This window comes from Simochromis diagramma, unplaced genomic scaffold (assembly GCF_900408965.1).
Source record: "Simochromis diagramma unplaced genomic scaffold, fSimDia1.1 OVJJ01000596.1, whole genome shotgun sequence".
NCBI classification, from domain to species: Eukaryota; Metazoa; Chordata; class Actinopteri; order Cichliformes; family Cichlidae; genus Simochromis; species Simochromis diagramma.
Genome location: NW_024387245.1, coordinates 23,332,752 through 23,354,187, shown reverse-complemented (window position 1 = coordinate 23,354,187; position 21,436 = coordinate 23,332,752). Strand labels below are relative to the sequence as shown.

At 39.7% G+C, this 21,436-nt stretch overlaps 1 protein-coding gene across 3 annotated transcripts in view; it reads left to right on the top strand.

Moving 5' to 3' along the window:
• The window catches only part of LOC120747473 (WD repeat-containing protein 7), a 101,735-nt gene that overhangs the window by 33,491 nt on the left and 46,808 nt on the right, over positions 1-21,436 (top strand). For 2 of the 3 annotated variants that reach the window (XM_040053373.1, XM_040053372.1), the window contains exons 19-23: positions 2,781-2,878; positions 8,595-8,738; positions 12,771-12,889; positions 15,443-15,566; positions 20,454-20,567. In XM_040053373.1, coding sequence (XP_039909307.1) covers positions 2,781-2,878; positions 8,595-8,738; positions 12,771-12,889; positions 15,443-15,566; positions 20,454-20,567 — 599 coding nt within the window. The remainder of the gene's footprint in view (positions 1-2,780; positions 2,879-8,594; positions 8,739-12,770; positions 12,890-15,442; positions 15,567-20,453; positions 20,568-21,436) is intronic. The other variant, XM_040053374.1, reaches the window with a different exon arrangement.

Here is a 21,436-nt window from a genome sequence, read left to right as displayed (position 1 = left end):
TGTTCCGCTGCTGAAGCCAGTGCATGTCCAGGCCCGTCTGAAGTTTGCCAGAGAGCACATGGATGATACAGCAGAGGATTGGGAGAACGTCATGTGGTCAGATGAAACCAAAGTAGAACTTTTTGGTATAAACTCAACTCGTCGTGTTTGGAGGAAGAAGAATACTGAGTTGCATCCCAAGAACACCATACCTACTGTGAAGCATGGGGGTGGAAACATCATGCTATGGGGCTGTTTTTCTGCCAAGGGGACAGGACGACTGATCCGTGTTAAGGACAGAATGAATGGGGCCATGTATCGTGAGATTTTGAGCCAAAACCTCCTTCCATCAGTGAGAACTTTGAAGATGAAACGAGGCTGGGTCTTCCAACATGACAATGATCCAAAACACACCGCCCGGGCAACAAAGGAGTGGCTCCGTAAGAAGCATTTGAAAGTCCTGGAGTGGCCTAGCCAGTCTCCAGACCTCAACCCCATAGAAAATCTGTGGCGGGAGTCGAAAGTCCGTGTTGCTCGGCGACAGCCCCAAAACATCACTGCTCTCGAGAAGATCTGCATGGAGGAATGGGCCAAAATACCAGCTACTGCGTGTGCAAACCTGGTAAAGACCTATAGTAAACGTTTGACCTCTGTTATTGCCAACAAAGGTTATGTTACAAAGTATTGAGTTGTATTTTTGTTATTGACCAAATACTTATTTTCCACCCTGATTTACGAATAAATTCTTTACAAATCCTACCATGTGAATTCATGGATTTTTTCTTCACATTCTGTCTCTCACAGTTGAAGTGTACCTCTGGTGCAAATTACTGACCTCTGTCATCATTTTAGGTGGGGGAACTTGCACAATCGGTGGCTGACTAAATACTTTTTTGCCCCACTGTAAAAGGTGGATCCTAGCCATGGTGCCATTTTGAAGCATCAGCATTGTGAATTCAGAATTAATGACCTCTATAGTTTCACACTTTGCAGAGTGATCCAGTGGACCTGATTGGACCCTTTGGATTTTGTTTGTCACCTGCACAGGGATGAATCGGTACATTTGGACGTTTTACAGATATGGTTGTAGGAAGCTGGCAGGTTAAAGACTTCTTTGTACATTTCTCACTTCAGAATTATTGTACATAGTTTGTTTTGTAACCAGCTGTAAAAGACTAATAGGGTATTGTCGTCATCCTCCTGTGTGGACGGGCGATGTGGACATCCAAGTTTGTGAATAGGTGTATCTACTAAAAATCTTGGACAAGTTTGAATCTCATTGGCCTCGACCTCAAGGACAGAGTTCAGAGGTCAAGTTTTCTTAAAATCTTGTGAATGCAATAACTTGAGAACAAGGTGACGTGGGATTTTGAAACTGATACCATAGGTGTATCTAGTAGGAGGCTGATGGGTACCACTGACCGCTGCCAGTATTGTTTTTATTTGGTTTTGTTTCAGTTTTAGATTATTCTCATTTGTATCATGTCTAGTTTTTAATTTTTCTTTTCTGTTTACTAAAATATTGTGGTCCTGCTGCAATTTTAAATAACCAAGAGTTGGGGATGGCCACATTTTTACTAGGCGTGACCAGGATTGGCAAAGTTAGAAAGGAGTATGTTAGAGGGACAGCTCAGGTTGAACGGTCGGGAGAAAGAGAGGCAAGGCTGAGATTATTTGGACGTGCACAGGAGTGGATATTTTGGGCAAACAATGATGAAGATGAAGAACCAGGCAGGAGGAAAACAGGAAGACGTATGTATGTAGTGAAAGAAGACATGCAGAGGGTTTGTGCGACAGAGTAGGACACTGGGAAGGCTAAGATGTAGGCAGATGAGCCACTGTGGCGACCTCCAAAGGCCGAAAAAAGGGGCTGTTTGGCATTTCTCTCAGTCATTTTCCCAGGTAAAGCAGCTTGGTTGAAGTTAAAACACCAGTAAACCACCTGTTTGCTTTTCTGCACATTAAACTGATCCAATCTTTTTAGCTGCTTCTGGTGACATTATGGTAAATTGTTCTTTTTTTATTGTTCATTTAATTATGAATTTTTAAAAAAATTGATTTTATATGGATTTCTATTTTTGTGGATAAAGGTAACTTTTCTTTATGCCAATGGGGGGAAATGTTACGTTAATCACTGATTTTGTTTTAGTCCTCTATAATATTTTGTCACAAGCACATCTGGCTTTAGTGCATGTGTGAAGAGCTTTCTATCATAGAACTCTGAGTGCAGTCCAGGATATTTGCAGAAGGACAAAAAGTAATTATTTGATCTCGTCTTTATGAGCTGTGACCACTGTCCTGCCCTCTTTAAAGAATTTTGTCTTTTTTGTCGTTTTTTTTTTTCCTTTTTTTAAATGGAGCTTTCTGGATGTGTTTTTGTTCCCCGACAACTGCAATTGATCACCCAGTGGATTGTTGTATTGGAAGTGTTTGTGTGTCTCTGAAAGTTAGACGCCTCCAGTCAGAGGACTGTGTCCTCCAACCAAAATTCAATAGGCTGGAGCCTGAAAAAAAAAAACAAAACACACACACACACACACACACACACACACACACACACACACACACACACACACACACACACACACACACACACACTGAGCTGGTGTCAGGAAAAAGAAATAAGAGTCTTGCGTATGTGAACTCCTGGTTTTTATGAATGCATGTGTTTCTGTGTGTTTCTTTGAATTTTAGTGGTGTGTGAGTGTGTCTCTGTGTGTCTCTCTGTCTGTGCGTTGGCCCATCTCTCTGCTCCCTGCTGCTTTAATATTTCATGCCCTCTCTTTGTGATCCTCCTCCAGGCCTCCCAGACCAGGAGGAACCCCGGAGACTCCTCGCCGGACGCCTGCCGCCCCCCCTCAGCCCTCCAACCCGGCGCTACAGGCCCAGATCAAACAAGGTAACTACAAAAGGAGGTGGCGCTCGCTTCGAACACCCCTGGGGCCCTGCGGGGAGGGAAGGAGGGAGGTGGGGTTTGATAATGCAGCCCACTGGCAATAAAACCCACCGAGGGTTGAAGAAAAGAAACAAAAATATCACAGGAGGAAGCTGCTGTTGTTTCCAAAGTCAGCAGGTCTTTAAAGGGCTCTCTTGCAGTTGTTGAACTTCAAAGTACAAACATATGACTGCAGCTTTGCATCTAGGTTCTCTGGAAATGAATTTGATCCATGAAAGACTGCATCTGACGCTGGGTAAACTCAGACTGTGCTCTGATAAGGGTAGCATGGGCGGCAGTGCTCTGCTTTAATGGCTTTGAAGGGTTTTTCTTTGACTCAGTTGTCACCACAAGTTCAGAGATTCACTGTGAACACAAAAAACAGATTAGCGTAAAAACCTAAAATGACCGGTGTTTGTTCATAGTTGTGTGAATTGACTTTACTTTGGTCCGAATAAGTCTATGAGTTTGTGCACTGCAAACCCTGTGAGAAGAGTGAAGAAACAAAACTAAATACAGGACGAATTACGCTGGGCTATGGGCAGAATTTGTTGTTTGTCTTAGCGAGTGCTCTGTTACAGTTTGTGTGCTGTGATGCATCCCAGCATGCAAAGCGTACAAAGCATTCCTGTTTACAGGAAGAAGTTTATATGAAACTGGGTCAGACTGAGGTCGGATCATGTTCTCACTACGAATGAGCCATTCTGGAGTTTTCAGTGTTAGGCCAGGGGGTTTCTTCTGAATTAGGTTAAAAGCAAATGAAGTTATGTTCAAAATCAGTGTTAAAAAACAAAACGAAACCCCACAGGCACATTTTCGGAGTAATGCTTGCACCTCAGTGTTTGGTTTTTTCTTTTTTCTTCGCCTTAATGATTTTGTGAATAAAATGTACTTTGTTTATCCCAAATTTGGGGAAATGGCTATTTGTTTGTTTTTATCGGCATGAAAAAATACAAAAGAAATAAAAAATAACCCTCCAAGAACAGTAACAAAGAACAAACACAAAAAAGCAGCTCATTAAAAAGCAATATTTTGTATCTGTGTTTGATGTTAGAAGCACAGCTGTTAGGAAAAGTATTGAGTAAGTGGTGCAGAGGTAGGTGTCCATTAATTATCCATAGTCCTTCACCACAGCCGGACTCATTATGATGACCTCTACGTTAGTTAGTGGTGAAATCCAAACAAACTTTTACTCTCTTTGAGTTGATCTAGTCTCCTCCAGGAGGGTTGGAAAAATGGCAGCAGAAGAAGTAAAGTGGTAGATGGACTGTGCTTAGGAAGTGCTTTTCTACTCACACTGAGCTTTCTTACTACAAGACTCATTCACCCAGTCACACACACATTCTAGCAAGCGCTTTTGTTTCTTTGCCTAACATTGAGTCACACACACTTCAGTGGATGCAGCTCATGGTTCAGTGTCTTGCCCAACAATACTTTGACATACAGACTAAAGGAGCCAGGGATAGAACTACTGTCGTTCCAGTTAGTAGATGAGAGGGATGTCACCAGAACCAATACTTGCGGTACAGTTTGATACCAAAATTCTGTGAATGCAATGTTACTTGTTTTTCTTTGGTACCACCAAGGCTGTATATCCAGAACTGACGGGGGCACCATACAACCCCAAGTGTTCTAGACTGTCTGTAGATGCTGAAAATGAAAATGGCCCAAAAGAAAAACTACACATTGGTAGATTTGCTCAGTTTCCATGATAGCTCTGCTCTAACTCAGTGATAGGAAAGGCAGTGTTTGAGGGGTGGTTACCAAGGGATGATAATGGATTCGCAAGAAGTGAAGAGAAAATTATGTTATTGTCTTTTTCAGACCAAGGGAGGAAATACTTCCAGTTCAGAGAAGCACTTAAAAAAAAAAAATCCAGACATGTTCAAAGAATTCAAGCTCAGTAAGCTTCAGGTCATAGTAACAACATCCAAAATATTGTCCTCCTTACGTTATCCTGAAATGCAGTTCATCATTTTGTCCAAAACAGCTGGCACTGAAATGAAGTCAGCTTCTTTTCATAGGCTAAAATATTTGCAATGGCTCACATTAAATGCTGAAGCTAACATAATGTAGCTGTGATATTCGTAGGCTACTCTGCAAACATCCTACCACATCACACATTACTGTGTGTAATCAACAAAATAAAATGTTACCATTTTAAATAAATGATCTGCCACCATGTTAGCATTTTACAACCAGTTGGCATTTCTTTTCCACCACACAAACTTGTTCAAGTTTAAGTACGTGGAATAATTATTTTGTTTTGGTGTTGAATTGTGTAAGTCTGCTGTTATTGGACCCGACTGCTAGTAGATGACCCACTCTACCACCTGACCCCACAGCCTCTGAGTAAGTGGAAATCAGTAGGAGTAAATCAGGGTACCTAACTTGTAGGAGTGCTGATACTATTTCTCTAGCTATTGTTAACTTTTGACAAGCCAACGGGGATCAGTATTCTCATTTTATTCCCCTTTCTTACCTAAACCAGCCTCTATCTTAAGCAAAGGTTAATCACATCTGTGGCAGATCAGTAAACAGTCGAATGAACAACTTCTGTGATTGGAAATGCTTATATTTGAAGTCAATGAATGATTCCTCTGTGCATCCCAGAAAAACTCTACTAAAATATATTCTGTTGGTATCTCTGTAACTTTGTGGGCCGTTTTCTTGACCATAACTGTAAGAGCTGGATGATCAAACGCCTAAACAAGGCAAAAAGAGGGAGAGATTTACAGGTTTGCACAGAGAAACCTGCTCTGCTTCACTGTAGGGGATGTTTTAACCAGCCGTCACCATCTGCCTGCTCCCCACCCACACACACATCTGCCTACCACACAGCAACAGCCTCAATACCTACAAATACACACCGCTAAAAATCAGGTCCACATGCATACACACACAAGCGTGTGCTATAAGTGGCACCCTCGGGTGTTGGGTGGAGGCAGGGTTTCTGTGCCATTGTCACGGCTTAATGGAGGCCAAGCGTGACAAGCGCGTGGACTTATTCACGCCACACGCCTATTCACCGCCATTCAGAGGGAACGCTCGGCCGTGACCTCTGCTTAGCCAGCTACTCCTGCGTGGCGTGTGTGTGTGGCTTTGTGAAGAAGAGCAGTGCTGTTAACCCTGCTCACCGTCTCTTTTCACATGGAAATAAATGAGGAGGCCCCTCTAATATACTCCGGTTAAGCAGAGAGATGAACAGAGAGAGCAGGGAGTCCACACATGATTTTTTCTTTTTTTTTTTTTTTTTAAGACACCCCCCCCCCCCCCCCCCAAAAAAAAAAAAAGTCACACACTTAGTATTTTATTATCATGTTCACAACAAGGTGCAAAAGAGCTTTCAAATTCTGTCTCTATATTACATTTTTTTCTCTCTTTGTCAAAAGTTTCCATAAATCAAAAGATATTTAACACTCTAATAGTGAATGTTTGCCTCCAAGGGTCAATCTGTGAAAATCCAATCAGTGTCTCCCACCTGACCCCCTCAGAATCGTCTGATTTATTAATTTACTTTCCCAAAAAGTTAAAGCAAACTTCATTTAATGAAGTCATGAAGAATATTACCTTCATATTATGCTGAACTTGTCACACAAGTTCAGACTGGAAATAACAGAATGGAAATGCTGGTTGCTTTTCTTAAAAGATCTTTATAGCAATCATCTTCTTTCTTCGGGTTCCTCTTTTTCTTCTACTTATTGAATTTTCCTTCTTTTCCTTCCTCTCTTCTCCTCTTCCTCCTCCTCCTCCTCTCCTGTGCTCTTTTCCACCTTCTTCTCATTCTCTTTTCTTCTTTTCCTTTGGGGAGGAGGTGAAGGAGAAGACATTCTTCTTCTCCTACTCTGTTTCCTTCTCCTTTGGGTTCTCCTCCTTGTTTTTATCCCTATTCTTGTTTTTCTTCTTTCTCTGCTTCTTCTACTAGTTCATTATCATCTTTTCCTATTCCTCCCTTTTCCCTTCCTTTTGTTGTCCACTTCTTCCCCTCACCATCTCTTCTTTTTTCCCTTCCTCTTGTTGCTTTTACTGTCTTTTCTTTCACCTTCTCATCTTCCTTCTCCTCCACCTTACTCTTCATCGTATGCTCTCCTTCTTCTTTCTTCTTCTCGTAAAGTAAATCTTTTCAATATATGCTTTAGAAATATTCAGCTTAGAAATAAATGGCTCTATATCATCTATGTAAGTATTAGTATTTTATTAAACCAACATTTAAATCATGGTACAATGCTCAGCAGATAACCTGCCAGCTAAAACTGGTTTAAGATGGACAAATAAACATTTAATGCTCCTCGTGTACTGGCAAACTGCTGTCGAATTACCTCAAACTGATCACTTACTGTTTCAGTCTTTTTTTTCTCCTCTTCTGTCTCTTCCTCTCTCTTTTCATTGCTCACTGCATGGCTTCAGCCTGCTGCCTGTTCTCTGCACAAACACCACTCCCTTCAGGATTTCTTTCACTTACTTCCATTCAATCTCTCTTTTGTATTACAGGGTTTCTTTCTTCAACCATTTTTTTTCTTTCTACTTTTCTACTGAAGTAATGTTTCTCCGTTTCCTTTGTTGTCTCTGTGCTTCATGTTTCCTCTGTACTAGATGAACTTTGTTATCAAGAACTTGATCAAGAACAATTTTCTGTGTATCTAAGGACTAAAGAAATGTTTTTAAAATGGTGTATATCAATGAGGTTTAACTTTTACTAAAGTGCCTTAAAGGTTTCAGGTTTGTAGTTCTGGTTCATGAAATTATTAAAATTACACTGGGTGCATAACATTTTTACCTGTAGACTTGAAGTAACTGGGGTTTGTTTGGGGTTTTTCGATTGTTCCAGATTGAAAAGGGTTAAAAAAAAAAAAAAGGTACTATAGTCTGAAAACTTTTTTAGCTGTTGGTTGCTTGGGTGGTGTTTTATTGCTTTCACTGAATTCTTGGTGGGAAATACAGTGTCCATCTTCGTTTCTCTTGTTTTTATTTTGACAGTTATGTAAGTTTTCAGTCTTGTTTAACAATTTATATTTATAATTTTTTTATAATCTGCTTTGACTTTATTTTTTCATTTATTTTTGTTGGTTTGAATTAACTTTTTTATCTTGCAATTACTTATGTCACTTTGTTGTATGTGTTTGTTTATTGTTTTAAACAGCTTGAGCACATCCAGTAAATAGTTGAAGGCTTTTATTTTGAAAAGAATGAGAACTCAGAGCATTTAGTTACACTGCTGTTAGTATCTAGGTGAGTTTATTTGGAAAAATTAGGCATCCCATTTCAAAACAAGGCTCAATATTATGACTTGACTCGCTACGTCCGCGTTATATCCCATCTGTGGGGAAATTTGACATGGCTAAACACTAATGTTAGCCTTTGGTCCATTATTTCCAATCCTTTGGTTATCAAGGCCATTTTCACATTTTTCTTTTGTTTACCAAATAAGATGAACTACTTTGATTTTACTTTTATTTGCATATTTTCAAGCAGAAGAAATTAATTTAATTTGAAAAGGAAACATTATTTTCTAACCTCTGGCTGTTCTCTTTTTTCTGCTGTTCTTTTGTTGTAACTTCATTTCTTCTTCCCTCCTGTCAAACTGCTTGTCTCTTCTCTCTGTTGGGTACTTAATATATTCATATCTTTCTAAACTGTTCTTTCCTTCTTGACTATTTCTTTCCTTCTCTTCCTTTACAAGCTGCTGTAGCTCCTGCAGCCAACACCGGTGCTGCTGCTGCCGCCTCTGCTGGGGCTCTGGGAGCCCCTGGGGGACTCCCTCAGGGGGCTCCTGGCTACCCCAGCCCTGGGCCTGCTTCTCATAACATCCTCTCAGTCAACGAAGGTACTGACTGAACTGACGGCTGCCACTTAGGAAAAGTCTCAGAGCCTTCTTCTGCTTCCCAGATCTTTTTCACTGCCTCTTGTCCTTTTTTATTATTTGAATCTGTCCCCCTAATTTCTTTTCTTTTATGAGTTATTCTCTGACCTTCCCTCTTTTAGTGTTTTCTCCTTATCTCTCTTGACTTTTCTCTTTATGTGATTATAATCCCTCACCTTGCCTTGGATCACCTCATTTCTCTTCTCTTGCACCAGTCCTGTTTTCCACTGCAGCCAGTTTTGGTATCTAGCTCCATTTTTGTTGTGTTTAGTTTTTTCCCTGAGTGTCCTATGTCCTTTTTGTCTACAGCGCTGCTATCTTTTTACCTGTTTAGTCCACTTTCAGCCCAGTCAGTTGAAGGAATTAGGTTAATCTGCATGTCACAAAAAACTTTGCATAGGAAGAAGTAGAGTAAATTTGTAAAATCTGGCTTACCAAGCAAGTGATTATTTCTCCAAGCCTTGCACTTTGCAATTTTGTTGAAATTGCAATTCTGGGCCAATCTGTTACAAATTTAATGATTTGTAAATGTGAAATACTCCACAAGAAGCTGCTAACATGTCAGCAGCTCTAAAATGATTTAATGCTTTTCCTAAATTTGGTGCAATAAAGAGTGGTGTCGTCTGCAAACAGGCTGACTTTACTGTTATTTGGAACTGACAGAGTTGAGTGTGCACTGAAAACAATCCTTATGCCCTAGTGTTGTCTCTATTATTCCCAGCTGTTGGCAGTAACATACAGTCTTGCTCCGTTTCTGCTGTCTCTATCGCCTGTCTGAATGTCCACATGTCTTGATGTTCCAGTGTCTCTGTGCTGTTTGCATGCTTGCTATTTCCACCTGAGTGTTTCACTGAGATTTAAAAAAAAAAAAAAAAAAAAAAACCCCAAACAAACAAAAAAATCAAAAAGGAAAGCAAAATGCACACCAGCACACCCACCTCACTGTTTTGTTTTGTTTTGTTTTTAATTTAAATTTTTTATTTATTTATTTATTAATTTATTTTTAAACAGATGCAATACGGAAAATTGCGTTTAAAAACAAACAAAAAAACACGGAGAACTGAAAGCTAACTAAAATTTTGCATTATTGATTTTAAGGCTTCTTTTTTACATGGACTTGTCGTTGGAGTTTCTCTGGTGTCAGAGCCTACTGCTCTCCTTCCTCCTTTTATGAACCTTTTTTGTTGTTTTTTCTAAAAAACAGGATTTTGGATTTCACCATGGAGGCTTGCTCTCACTCCCACACATATGATGAATGTGTTCTTTTCTTTGTTTTTCAAAGATTATTTGTGATGTCTAAGGGAATTCAAGGGAATACAAGTTCCTTTTCAAAGCTAATTAACTTTTTTGTACACTAAAACAAATGGGAGACAGCAAGCATGCTCACAGTGTCACATTCTTTCTCAGTACATGTAGGAATATATATATTTTTTTATTTCAATAGTTGTTTAGTCAAAAACGCTGCCCTGCAAAAACTAATTTCTTCCTTTGTTGCTTTTATGTTAAGTACTATAATATGTATTACCACTAGCAGTTGCAGTAATAGCAAAACAAATTAACACTACACTAGTAGTTGTTGTAGTAGATAGTAGATACTGTTAGCAGAGAACAAAGTGACACCACACACACACACACACACACACACACACACACACACACACACACACACACACACACACACACACACACACACACACACACTAAAAATAGTTGCATGGTAGCTGCTTTTCTGTTTGTCCATTATTTCACTTTCATTGGACTTCCACAGCTTTGTTCCTGATTTGTCCTGAAGCTTGTCCTGTCGGCAGCAGTTCACCTAGAAGGTGCTTGTGGTAACACGAAGCCCATAAACCCAACTAATGCAACCTAAATAAAACTAAAAGCAGCATATCCAATACGTTATTGAAATAAAAACCCTTTAGGAAAAAACAAAACAATTTTTACTCTGGTCTCTTCTTGTAAACATTAACAGGTCCCTCTTCATTCCCTCCAGGTAACAATTCAAATTTTTTGGCACTTCTCTCGTTGTTCTTCAAATATAAGTTAGTTCTGCACCATTTGATTTTCTGACTGGTCCATGACAAGGAGGGGACCTTGATGAGCATAGCTTTGTTCCAAAAGTTCATTGGTTGTCAACAAACCAACAAACTTGTTAATGGAGATTGTTTGTGGAGGTTGTTTGTTGTTGCTGTTGACCTTTTTAATAGGACTCATATATGAAATGGATGCTGCCAGCTGCCTGTGAGTACAGTCCTTGAGCAGTTTATGCTTCTTTGTTAACCAAATGAATCCTCAAGCCAAAGTCCAGTCTGTTTTTAAAAAACAAACAAACTAACAAAAAAAAACAGGAGCAGCCTTTGCAGTATAATATCAGAAAATTTGATTTTGGGAACTAGAATTGATTCAAATTTCTGCAGTTTTTGCAAGGCAGTGATTCATATTTGTATGTGGAGGTTGACTGATTCTGATTGCTTTGATTTCCTATGTTATAAACAAAATAGTTATTATAATATATCTGTCACATATATGATGAAATCTTTAGTCTGTCAACCTCTACATAGTATTTCTGTAATAACGTTTTATTTTTTCTGTAATATCTGGATATTTCATTGGTGGAGGTAAGTTTATACGGTTCCCCCAGCAAAGAAATTTGTATGAAATTTCTTTCCTGCCTAACAGCCATTCAGTCTCCATCACACAAGTGCATTTCATAGACATGCATCATGTCCAGAAACCATATATTAATCCAATATATGTGATTAAGGTGCTTGATTTATGTTGAGTATCTGCAAATAAAAAGTTAAAGTCACAGATGTGTAAGAGGTGATGTGTATATCTTTGGTGTATGGTCAGAAATATGAATATATGCCATTGTTTTGAGCCCTTATAAAGCGATACCAAGACATTTTGAATGTTTTTGTCACACAACTGAGAAACGGAGCGTTTTAGTGTCTGCCATTTATTGTGAAAGCCTTCAGTGTTTCTTTTTGTTATCAAGTAAAAACCCACATGTAGCTGAGAACACACACTTAAATTCATCATGCCAAGGTATCGTTACAAGGCTTTTGTATACCTGTTGTTTACCTGTTTAAACTCCATCAGACAGACTCTGGTTAGCAGAAAAAACTTAGTTTGCTCTAACCAAGACTGCAGATAATGTTGTCGATAATATTCTCATCCCGTGTTTGACTGTTGTTACTGTGATTTTTTTTTTCTTTCTTTCCTTTGGAAGTCAGTGCTGTCACATGGAAACAAGTTTTTAAAAATACTTTTTAATGTACTTTTAAAGACTAAAATGGTGAGTTAAGTATGTTCTTTCTCTGCAAGGATGACTCAAGAAGACACTGAAGTTTGTTTTTTGACCACGATTTAAAATGACGACAACAACAACAACAAGAAAAAAAAAAAATTACTTTCAAGACTTTCAAAAACCTAGCAACCCCTTGAACTTTTCCATTTTGTTATGTTACAACAACAAACTTAAAAGTACTTTACTGGGATTTTGTGTGATACACAAACACAACACTGGATCGGGGGCGTCTGTTCATATTGTGCATTTGTATTCAGCCCCCCTGAGTCGATACTTTCTCAAACTATCTGTCACTACAATTACAGCTGCAAGTCTTTTGAGGTATGTCGCCACCAGCTTTGAACATCTAGAGTGCAATTTGCCCATTCTTCTTTGCAAAATAGCTCCAGTACAGTCAGATTGGATGGAGAGCGACTGTGAACACATACACTCCATTCCATGCCTTGCGTTTGTCTGTTACACAAAATCAGAATAAAATACATTCAAGTTCATGGTTGACAAAATGTGGAAAAGTTCAAGGGGTATGGATACCTTTTCAAGGCACTGCATTAAAAACAGTGTTTCTATTTGACAGCAATAGCATTAGAGAGACTTTAACTTGTTCTTGTAGTTTTTCTGACTGTTTGTGTAAAATGTGTTGGTGTGTGTGTGTGTGTGTGTGTGTGTGGTTGTGATTGTTTGTGCAGGATGGAGCCAGCTGGCGGCCATGCACTGCGTGATGCTCCCTGACCTACTTGGCTTGGACAAGTTCAGACCGCCACTGCTGGAGATGCTGGCGAGAAGATGGCAGGACCGCTGTCTGGAGGTATGTATGATGCCATCAAGGAAAATTGAGTCAAAATTGAAAAACAAACAAACAAACAAAAAAAACCTGCAATTCCTCTAACGATTTCCACTTGAGGCAAGCTTAAAAAAAAAGTGAGTCAGTTGCCATCAGTTTTGGTCAAGTTACTTCAAAATAGTAATGAGTTACTAATTATTTCTTCTCCAAGAAATTAATCCAATTACTTTGCTGAGTACTTATTTTCAAAAGTAATTAGTTACTTTATTACATAGTTACTTTTAAAAAACATGATACACAACCTGAATACGTAATAAAGCAATTGACTTTTCAGCCCAATTCTATTGTTTCTGCATAATCTATCGTATAAAAGTGAACCAAATGAAAAAGTCTATTTTAAAGGCTTTTTTAAATTAGTTTTAATCTTTTAACTTTATGCACATTGCATAATCAAAAATTAAATTATATGCAGCAGTCTTTGATTTGAAGAAATTTGTTTAACATTTAAACATATTCCAGCATATAAAATAAAATATTTTTTATGCTTACACTCACACTTTCAAATAGATGCAAGTAAAACACAGCAAAAATTAAATAAAATCAAAGATTCAGTAGTACTAAGTCCTATCGCTCTTAAATCTATTTTTCTCCTGTTTAGCAGGAGTGGGACCTGTGCAGGTTTTCCCGGTACCACAGCGGTGTTTCTGTGAATTTCACATTCCCGTGGCAGCGTGCTAGGTGCTTGCTCAGATTTGAAGTTTAATTTTTTGCCGTAGAAATAAGTTTTCTTACCACGCAGAGTGTAGAGCGGACGCTAATGGTTTTGTCACTTTTTACGGGTCAAATTCAAAGCTCAAAGTAATGTCAGTACTTCCAAGCTTAAACTCTGCACGGTCGTACTCTCTCCCGCACTCCATATTATCCATTGTTGATCTACACATGTCTGCCCATCTCTGGTTGCATAGACTCCCATGTTTGAAAATCCAGCTTTACAGCATAAATAAAGCTGTTTATAGCCTGATACAGACATAAATTTTGTTCAGTTTTCCCTTCATAAAAAACTTTACAGGGTGTGAATTTTTTTTTTTTAATAACTCATCCAACTGGATTTTTATTTAGACTTAAATTTAGGGGTGTGGCCATTTTTATTGACAGGCATCCCTACACATCCTGGGGTTGGTGCCATTTGGACCACTTTAAACTTTCAATGGAGTGGAGTTGGTCATCTATGAATCTTTACTTTTAATGGCTCTATTTGTGTTTGTCATACCTATATTTTAAAATGTTCTTATGTCATTAATTATATTAATTTATGCAACAGTTCATCCGCACAAATCAGGATCTAGTAAAAAGTATTGTGTAACTCAAAGCAGCAGGTTTGATGTGGTGGTTAAAATGCCCATTTCGTCCACATTGAGGTCACTGGCTACACTTTGACTCTGTTTCTGCTTTCTCACTAAGAGTGTATTAGATATAATGTCAGAAGGAATCTTTTTTTTTTTTTTTTTTTTTTTTTCTTTCTGTAAGAGATCAATATTAATGGGCACGGGCGCATTAAGCAAAACAAAACAGTCAGATAAGTCAAACTTTACTCAACTCATTTTTCCTGCTTCCTCCACTTCCGTACCATTGAATCATTAAGGTTGAATTCTCACGCAGCTGCTCTATTCCCATGTTGTTGCAGTAAATTAATGACTAACCTCGTATTGTGGATGAATAATCTCAGTTGTTCTCCTGACTGAAGTTTGGTCCGTTTACAGCATCCTGCCATGCGATTACATTTGTCCCTAACCATAGGGAACCCTCATGTTAACTTTTATCAAGTGGAAAAAAGTTAGCATTCATCCTCCAGCTTCACTGTTTATGCTGTGCTAACATAGCTGTGTCGATAGCGATCACATAGCACATCATTATATACCAGCTAGCCCAACTTCAGTAACCCTACAAACGTCACTGCTGTTTAGTTTTCGGTCTTCATTTATGTTGGAAGTGATAGCAGAGCTGTACGTTTGAATCTTTCAGAAATCTCTCAGTCAGAACATGGTATATCCTGTTTAGGTAGAAACTACTTCCTGCTAACTCCGTTTAATTTAATAAATTATGTTTTCATGCCTGAATTTTAAACTTTATTGTTACACCTGGTAAAGCAGCAACGCTGATCATTATACTAAAGATGAAAAATTTAGACAGCTTTTAACTCTCAGTGATGCCGCAGTGTTCATTTGACTTTGGGACCTGAAGCAGACGGAGTTTTGGACCCAGATTACTCTGCAAGGCTCCTGACTATGGTAGTTGTAATTCTCCGACAATCCATCAAGCGGTGCGGCTTCGTAGCTTACCAAAGTCGTACTAAAACATTTTTTGACAGATTTTTGAGCGCAGTGTGCTACATAAAATCTGTTCGAGGTCAGGTCAACCAGAATTCATACACAAGGCGCACAGGATTATAAGGCCCACTGTCGATTTTTGAGAAAATTAAAGGATTTTAAGTGTGCCTTACAGTGCGGAAAATACGGTAAATAATAACATGTGATATAGTTTTTAATTCACAGTGATTTAGTGTGTTTGTGGTTTCAGGTACGAGAAGCAGCCCAAGCTCTTCTCTTGGCTGAACTGAGGAGGATCGGCCAGTCAGGACGCAAAGAAACCATTGACATGTGGGCTCCATACCTGCCCCAGTATGTCGACACAGTCAGCTCCCGTAAGTATCACAACTTTGTGTGCTAATCAAATCAATCATGATATGATGCGGTCCCTTTTATAAGCTGCCTTTATAAGTTCAAGGTATTTGTATCAGTATTGGTTACCACTACTACTACTAAAAAATTAGTACTACTACCAATTTTACTACTAAACTACTACTAAAAAAATATCCACAGCAGTTTCCTAGCAGAATTTCTAAAAACAAAAAAGGGAAATAAAGTTATTCCGTCTCCTTCACTCTTGGCTCTCTGTAATGTCGTAGAGAACTATAAGGAAGCTAAAATAGCCTGTTTCAGACAAAATGAACTTGGAGGCTGAACCAAGGACCAACCTCAGTTTCTTTTTTTTTTTTAGTCTTGTTAATATGTTAAGATGACTTTTAAAGCAGTGTATAGCATTGTCCAGCTCATCTAAATTTTTAACGAATATCTCACAATAGCTGCGCACAAACCACTCTGATTGATGATTTCTTTCTGCAGCTGTCAGTGCCGTCTCTCTTTACCTCCGTCTCTCTCGCTTTGCCACTCTGTCTCCGGCTCTGTCTATTCCCTGGTCTCCCTCTCTGTCTATAGTTAGACCTGCTGATGGGAAGAAAGGTGAATCTCTACCTTCTTTTACTAGAAACGGCGCTCTAAAATGGTGTGTGTGTGTGTGTGTGTGTGTTCAGGAGTCACCCTGTGGTTGCTGAGGATGCTAAGGGTTTCTCGGGGGAACAGTTGCCGTGGAAACGGGCACCGGTCAGTGTTGTGTTACCACAGCAGTACCGCAGGCAGGGGTGGTGCCTATGTGGAGGGGAGTGATGGACTGGTGACCTCCAGGGATGAGGGAGAATGGAGGCGGGTGGAAAAGGAGGTTAAAGGGTCATTGAATTTGAGCTGTGTGCTGCATAGCAGGACTGGAAAAGGCAGAAAGATGACTCCTGCTGGTCCTGGAAATCCTGGATCTCCAGGGGACAGTCGGAGATGTGTTTGAATCCTCTGGAGACGTCCTCTGAACCCTGAGGCTCTTCTTGGATCAGTCTTTGGTTTACAGTAATTACCGCAACTTAAAACCCAAACTTTTTTCTCTGCCCAAAACCCATTGATTAACTGATTAACTGATTTTCTACTGTTAGTAAAGATGTAAAGATGCTGGCCAGCACCTTCAGCAGAACACGTCTCAGAAATTTGGGTCTGAGTGTTTTTCATCAATTACCATAAGTCGTTTACCGTTTGTCCTAGAGACAAAAATCTAACTATTTTGGAAACGAGAGGACACGATAGTAGCTGACAATATCAGCTACTATCCATGTTATTGCTATTTGGATGGCTATGACCACCCCTACCATGAAAATGATCTCAGTAGGTTACTCGTGTGTATGTTTCTGACCAAACTGTCAGAGTGCACGAGGGTGGGATGAGACCTTTAGTGAGACCTGTGCTATCTGACCAGTGTGGTAGAGAGTTGCCTGTATTTATCTGTTAGGCTTAAGTGCAGAGGAAATGTCACTGAGCCGAGTCCCTCCGTTGCAGCAGGGAGCCAACTTGACAACACGCACACAAACAGCAGCAGCCGTGCCTGACCTTTCAGCTCTCCTGGAAGTGTTTAAAAGGCTTTAACACGGAGAAAACAGGGGCTGTTAACCTCCACTCAGAGGAAGAAATGAACTGTCCACAGAGTCTCCATCATCACTGCTGTGATGGTGTGGAGCCGCACATTGTTTTGGGAAAGTAGTTTTATCATCAGAAAGTGGCTGCATGGAGCTGTTTACCTGCAGATGGGAGGTCTGGTCATATCTGGAAAGCCATGAGTGGCAAAGCTGCTGTTAACAATTAAAACAAACAAACAAAACAAAAACTGAAAACAGGTCTTTCATAGCTACAGGAGCTGTGAGGCAGGGTACTGAGGGACCACACACACACACACTCACACACACTCACACTCACACACACTCACACTCACACACTCACACACACTCACTCACACACACACACACACACACACACACACACACACACACACACACACACACACACACAGCTCTCATATTCACACACACTTCATTAACCAAAGTCCCTGAGCTTTGTTCCTTGTCATGCAATTTTCAGGGTCAAATGGTGGATATGTGAAGCAGCTGTTTCTTTGATCACTGAAGAGCACTCAGTTTCCCCCTTTTCTCTCTTGCTCTTCTCCGCTGTTGCTTCTCAGTCTACCTCGAACATCCAGATTGTTACTTTTTTTTTTTTTTTTTTAACTCCAATCAACCTTCTGTTCAAAGTCTCCCTCTCCCCCCTCTTTCTTGCATCTTCCCTTTTTCCCTTCATCCTTTCCTACACATTTTTCCCAGCTTTTCTGTAAATAGTCACACTGAAAACCCCGTTTCTTCATGTTCAAGAGCATGAAAGTGTCTAAAAATTTAACCAAAATCATGATCGTTTCTTACATGTAATTCACTAATTTTTAGTCCCTAAAGATGGTCAGTAATATTGCCTAAATCTAACCAAGTAGCAGCTTGGTTAGATTTAGTGAGTAGTGAGTGGTTTTTAGTCCCATAATCTAACGGAGTAGTCTTTACTTCCTAAATCTAACAGATTACTCAATTAGACTTAGGAAGTAAAGAGTAGTTTTTACTTCCTAAATCTAAGAGTAGTTTTCAGTCCCTTAATCTAACGGAGTAGTCTTTATCGACTAAATCTGACATAGTAGTTCCTAAATTTACTGGAGTAGGTTTTAGTGCCTCAATCATCCATTCCATTTCTCTTCATCTCTCATCTCTTCAAACCTTTTTTCCTCTCTTCCTTTTCTTCTTATGTCTAAAACACAGAATCAAGCAAGCAGAAACATTGTAGTGCAAAGTTAAAATATCAGGACTACAGTACAACAATAGAGGCTGAAGATGAAACTCCCTTGCATCATAAGACAGATCTGAACTAAAAATATTCCAGTCATCCTTATGTGAGTCCTCCTTTAGATGAATCTCTCCTGATGATTTAAAACTATAGTGAAAGAGCAGTAGAGGTTGGGAAACAGGAGAAGAACAGGAAGTGTGAGTCTCAAACATGAATACAGGGAGCAACAGTCAGAAGAAACGAAGAGAAGGAGGACAAGGAGGAGGAGGTCCTGGAGGTTAACAAGGCATGCTGGGAGCAATGTGTCATGGCTGACATGACAAGCTTGACCTTGGAGCAGGGCAGAACGCCTCCTTCTCCTCTCCTCCTTCTTCTCCCCTCCTTTTCCTCCCCTCCTTCGCCACCCCTCCTCCACTTCCCTCTCCTCCTCTTTCTTCTTCTCCCTCAGCTCTTGTATCTCTCATTTTCATTCTTCCAACCAGGACAGTTAAGTTGGAGGTTATAGCCCAGCTGGTGTGCACGATGTGTGTGCTGGAGATGCAGAACACGAGAACTGGGCCACCTTCAGGCCAAGCAGCAGCCTCGAGGGTCACAGACTGTATATAAAAGATGGATGTAACCACCATTATCTGTGGCGTGAAACCGCCTGCTCAGAGAGGGAAACATGCAAATAGAAACTGAAGCGAGGGTTGTTTTTTTTTTTTTTTTTCGCTCTCCGCAGGCCTTTTGTTCATTCACAGTAAAACATCAGTTATGTTTTAATTAAATCCAATTAAGTTTTTATCACTTTAATGTCAGAGACAGGTAATCAACTGCCGGGCTGTGTATTGGCCTTCTGTCACCGTGTGTGTGTGTGGGTGTGTGGGTGTGTGATACGAAGTCATTATGTCGAGCTGTCAGCTGTGTGTGTGAGCAGGTTAATTGGAACATGAAGAACATGTTAACCTGGATTAATCAATGTAATTACACACAGTGTAATTACAGTTAATTTTATTGGTGTACTGAAGAAGCCTTATGAAACTGTGCCATTTAACTTTTTCTTTTTTGTTAATTACATTTTTTTCCTTAAAAAAAAAAAAAGGGAAAAAAAGGAAGAGGAATATATTTCTTCGTTTTTGATAAGCATTTTGTGGTTGCGTCTCTAATTCATTAAGCAGGCTGTTTTCCCAGAGATTAGCCCTGTGCCGACTCTGTTACCTTAAGCTGCTTCATTCATTAGCACAGTGTCATTCATTAGTGCCGGCCGCTAATGAAAAGCCACTCTTAATTGCCAACAGAGAGATAAGAGCTAAATGAAAACACTAAATAAAAGCGTGTCCCTGTCCGTGTGTGTGTCCGTGTGTTTCTATTCATTCTGCTTATACGAGGACGTCCAATAAGCCTTTATTTGCTGCTTAACCAGAGCAGTTAACCTGATCATAACAACAATGAGGACCAGAACAGAAACTCGCAGTGGAGAGCATCCTGACATACAGACATTCAAACCATTACGCTGATGGTCGGTGACATCAGTGAGCCTGATCTCATGGCACAATGTGAAATGGTCACGAATAACCTGTTCGGTCACGTTCACAGACATGAAACTAACTTAATTCAACTGGTTTCTGTCAAAGTAGTTTTTATTGATTAAATCTAGTGGTGTAGTTATTATTGACTACATCTAATAGGGTTTGGTTTACTGCTTAAATCTATCGGCGTAGTTTTTACTGTGTTAAAGTAATTGCATAGTTTAACTGTGTAAATCTATCAGAGTAGTTTTTATTACTTAAATCTGTCACAGTAAATTTTATTGACAAATTTATCTTATTGGCTTAATCTAAAAGATTTGAGCAGTAAACTACATTCTACTGGGGTACTTTTTACTGCCTAAATTGAATAGAAACATTTTTTTTCTGAATCCAGTGGGGTAGTTTTTAATGGTTAAATTAACGAACTGCATGCACTTTATAATTGCTATGATGCACTGAGGGGAGATGTGTAAATTATATCTATAATAGTAACCTGGGTTGTGCTCGTTGGACGGACTGCACTGAACCGTTTTGTCTCTTTCTCCTCAGCTGGAACAACCACCGACACTCCCCCTCCAGCCCTGCCGCCACCAGAGGCTCAGCCAGTAGAAACCAAGGCTCCTGAGGAGGAAATGGATGTCACTGATGATGACATCACAGCAGGTAAGAGCACAAATTTCTTTCTAAGCAGGGAAAATAGGATTAAAGTACGCACACTTCTTTGGTATTCTTTGTTGTTTTTTTACCCATCTCAGGAGTAAATAAGAGAAACTGTAGAGCTGCAACTTGGTTGGTCGTGGTTTGAATTGGTTGTTCCCACACTCATCAAGTTGCCTTAGACTGACTGTAAACATCTAAAAATAAATGCTTTGAATGCTTTCACTGCTAGCTGGAACCAGAAATTTTAGTTGGTAAAGCTCATTTTCCCTATGGTATACTGGGAGTGGGCCAGGTTTCCAATTTTTGATGTGATGGGCTTTGTAACTGTAGAAGTTAATGATTTTAATAATAGCCTACTGCGTCTATTTAAGTGGGTACACACAGGGTACAGTGTTCCCTCACTATATCGCAGTTCACCTTTCGCGGCCTTGCTTGTTGGGTTTTTTTTTGTGAATTGTGAAGACCAGGCCATTCATTTATTTAAACGCAGAGATCCAAAGTGTAATTCTTAGCCAAATGATATAGATGAGAGAAAAAGAAAGAAGGAAAGTTACTACTGCTGAGCTACCTATTGAGGTTTTGCAGTCATGTGTTGTGGCAATGTTGGATAAAGTGGATCAGGATCCAGTTGCACAGGTACGACTGGTCTGCAATCATCTGGCAACCACTGGTCATGAGACTGCATTGGGCTCAGGAAGGAAGAGGAGGGTCATCTAGTAACTGGAAGGTTGGTGGTTCAATCTCTGCATGCCACAGTATCCTTGGGCATGATACTGAACACCACTATGCTCTGCAATTTGTTCATTGGCATGAGTGCTCAATTAGAGTAGAACAGGACTGTGTAAGACCAAGTGCATCTACCGTTTATTCCA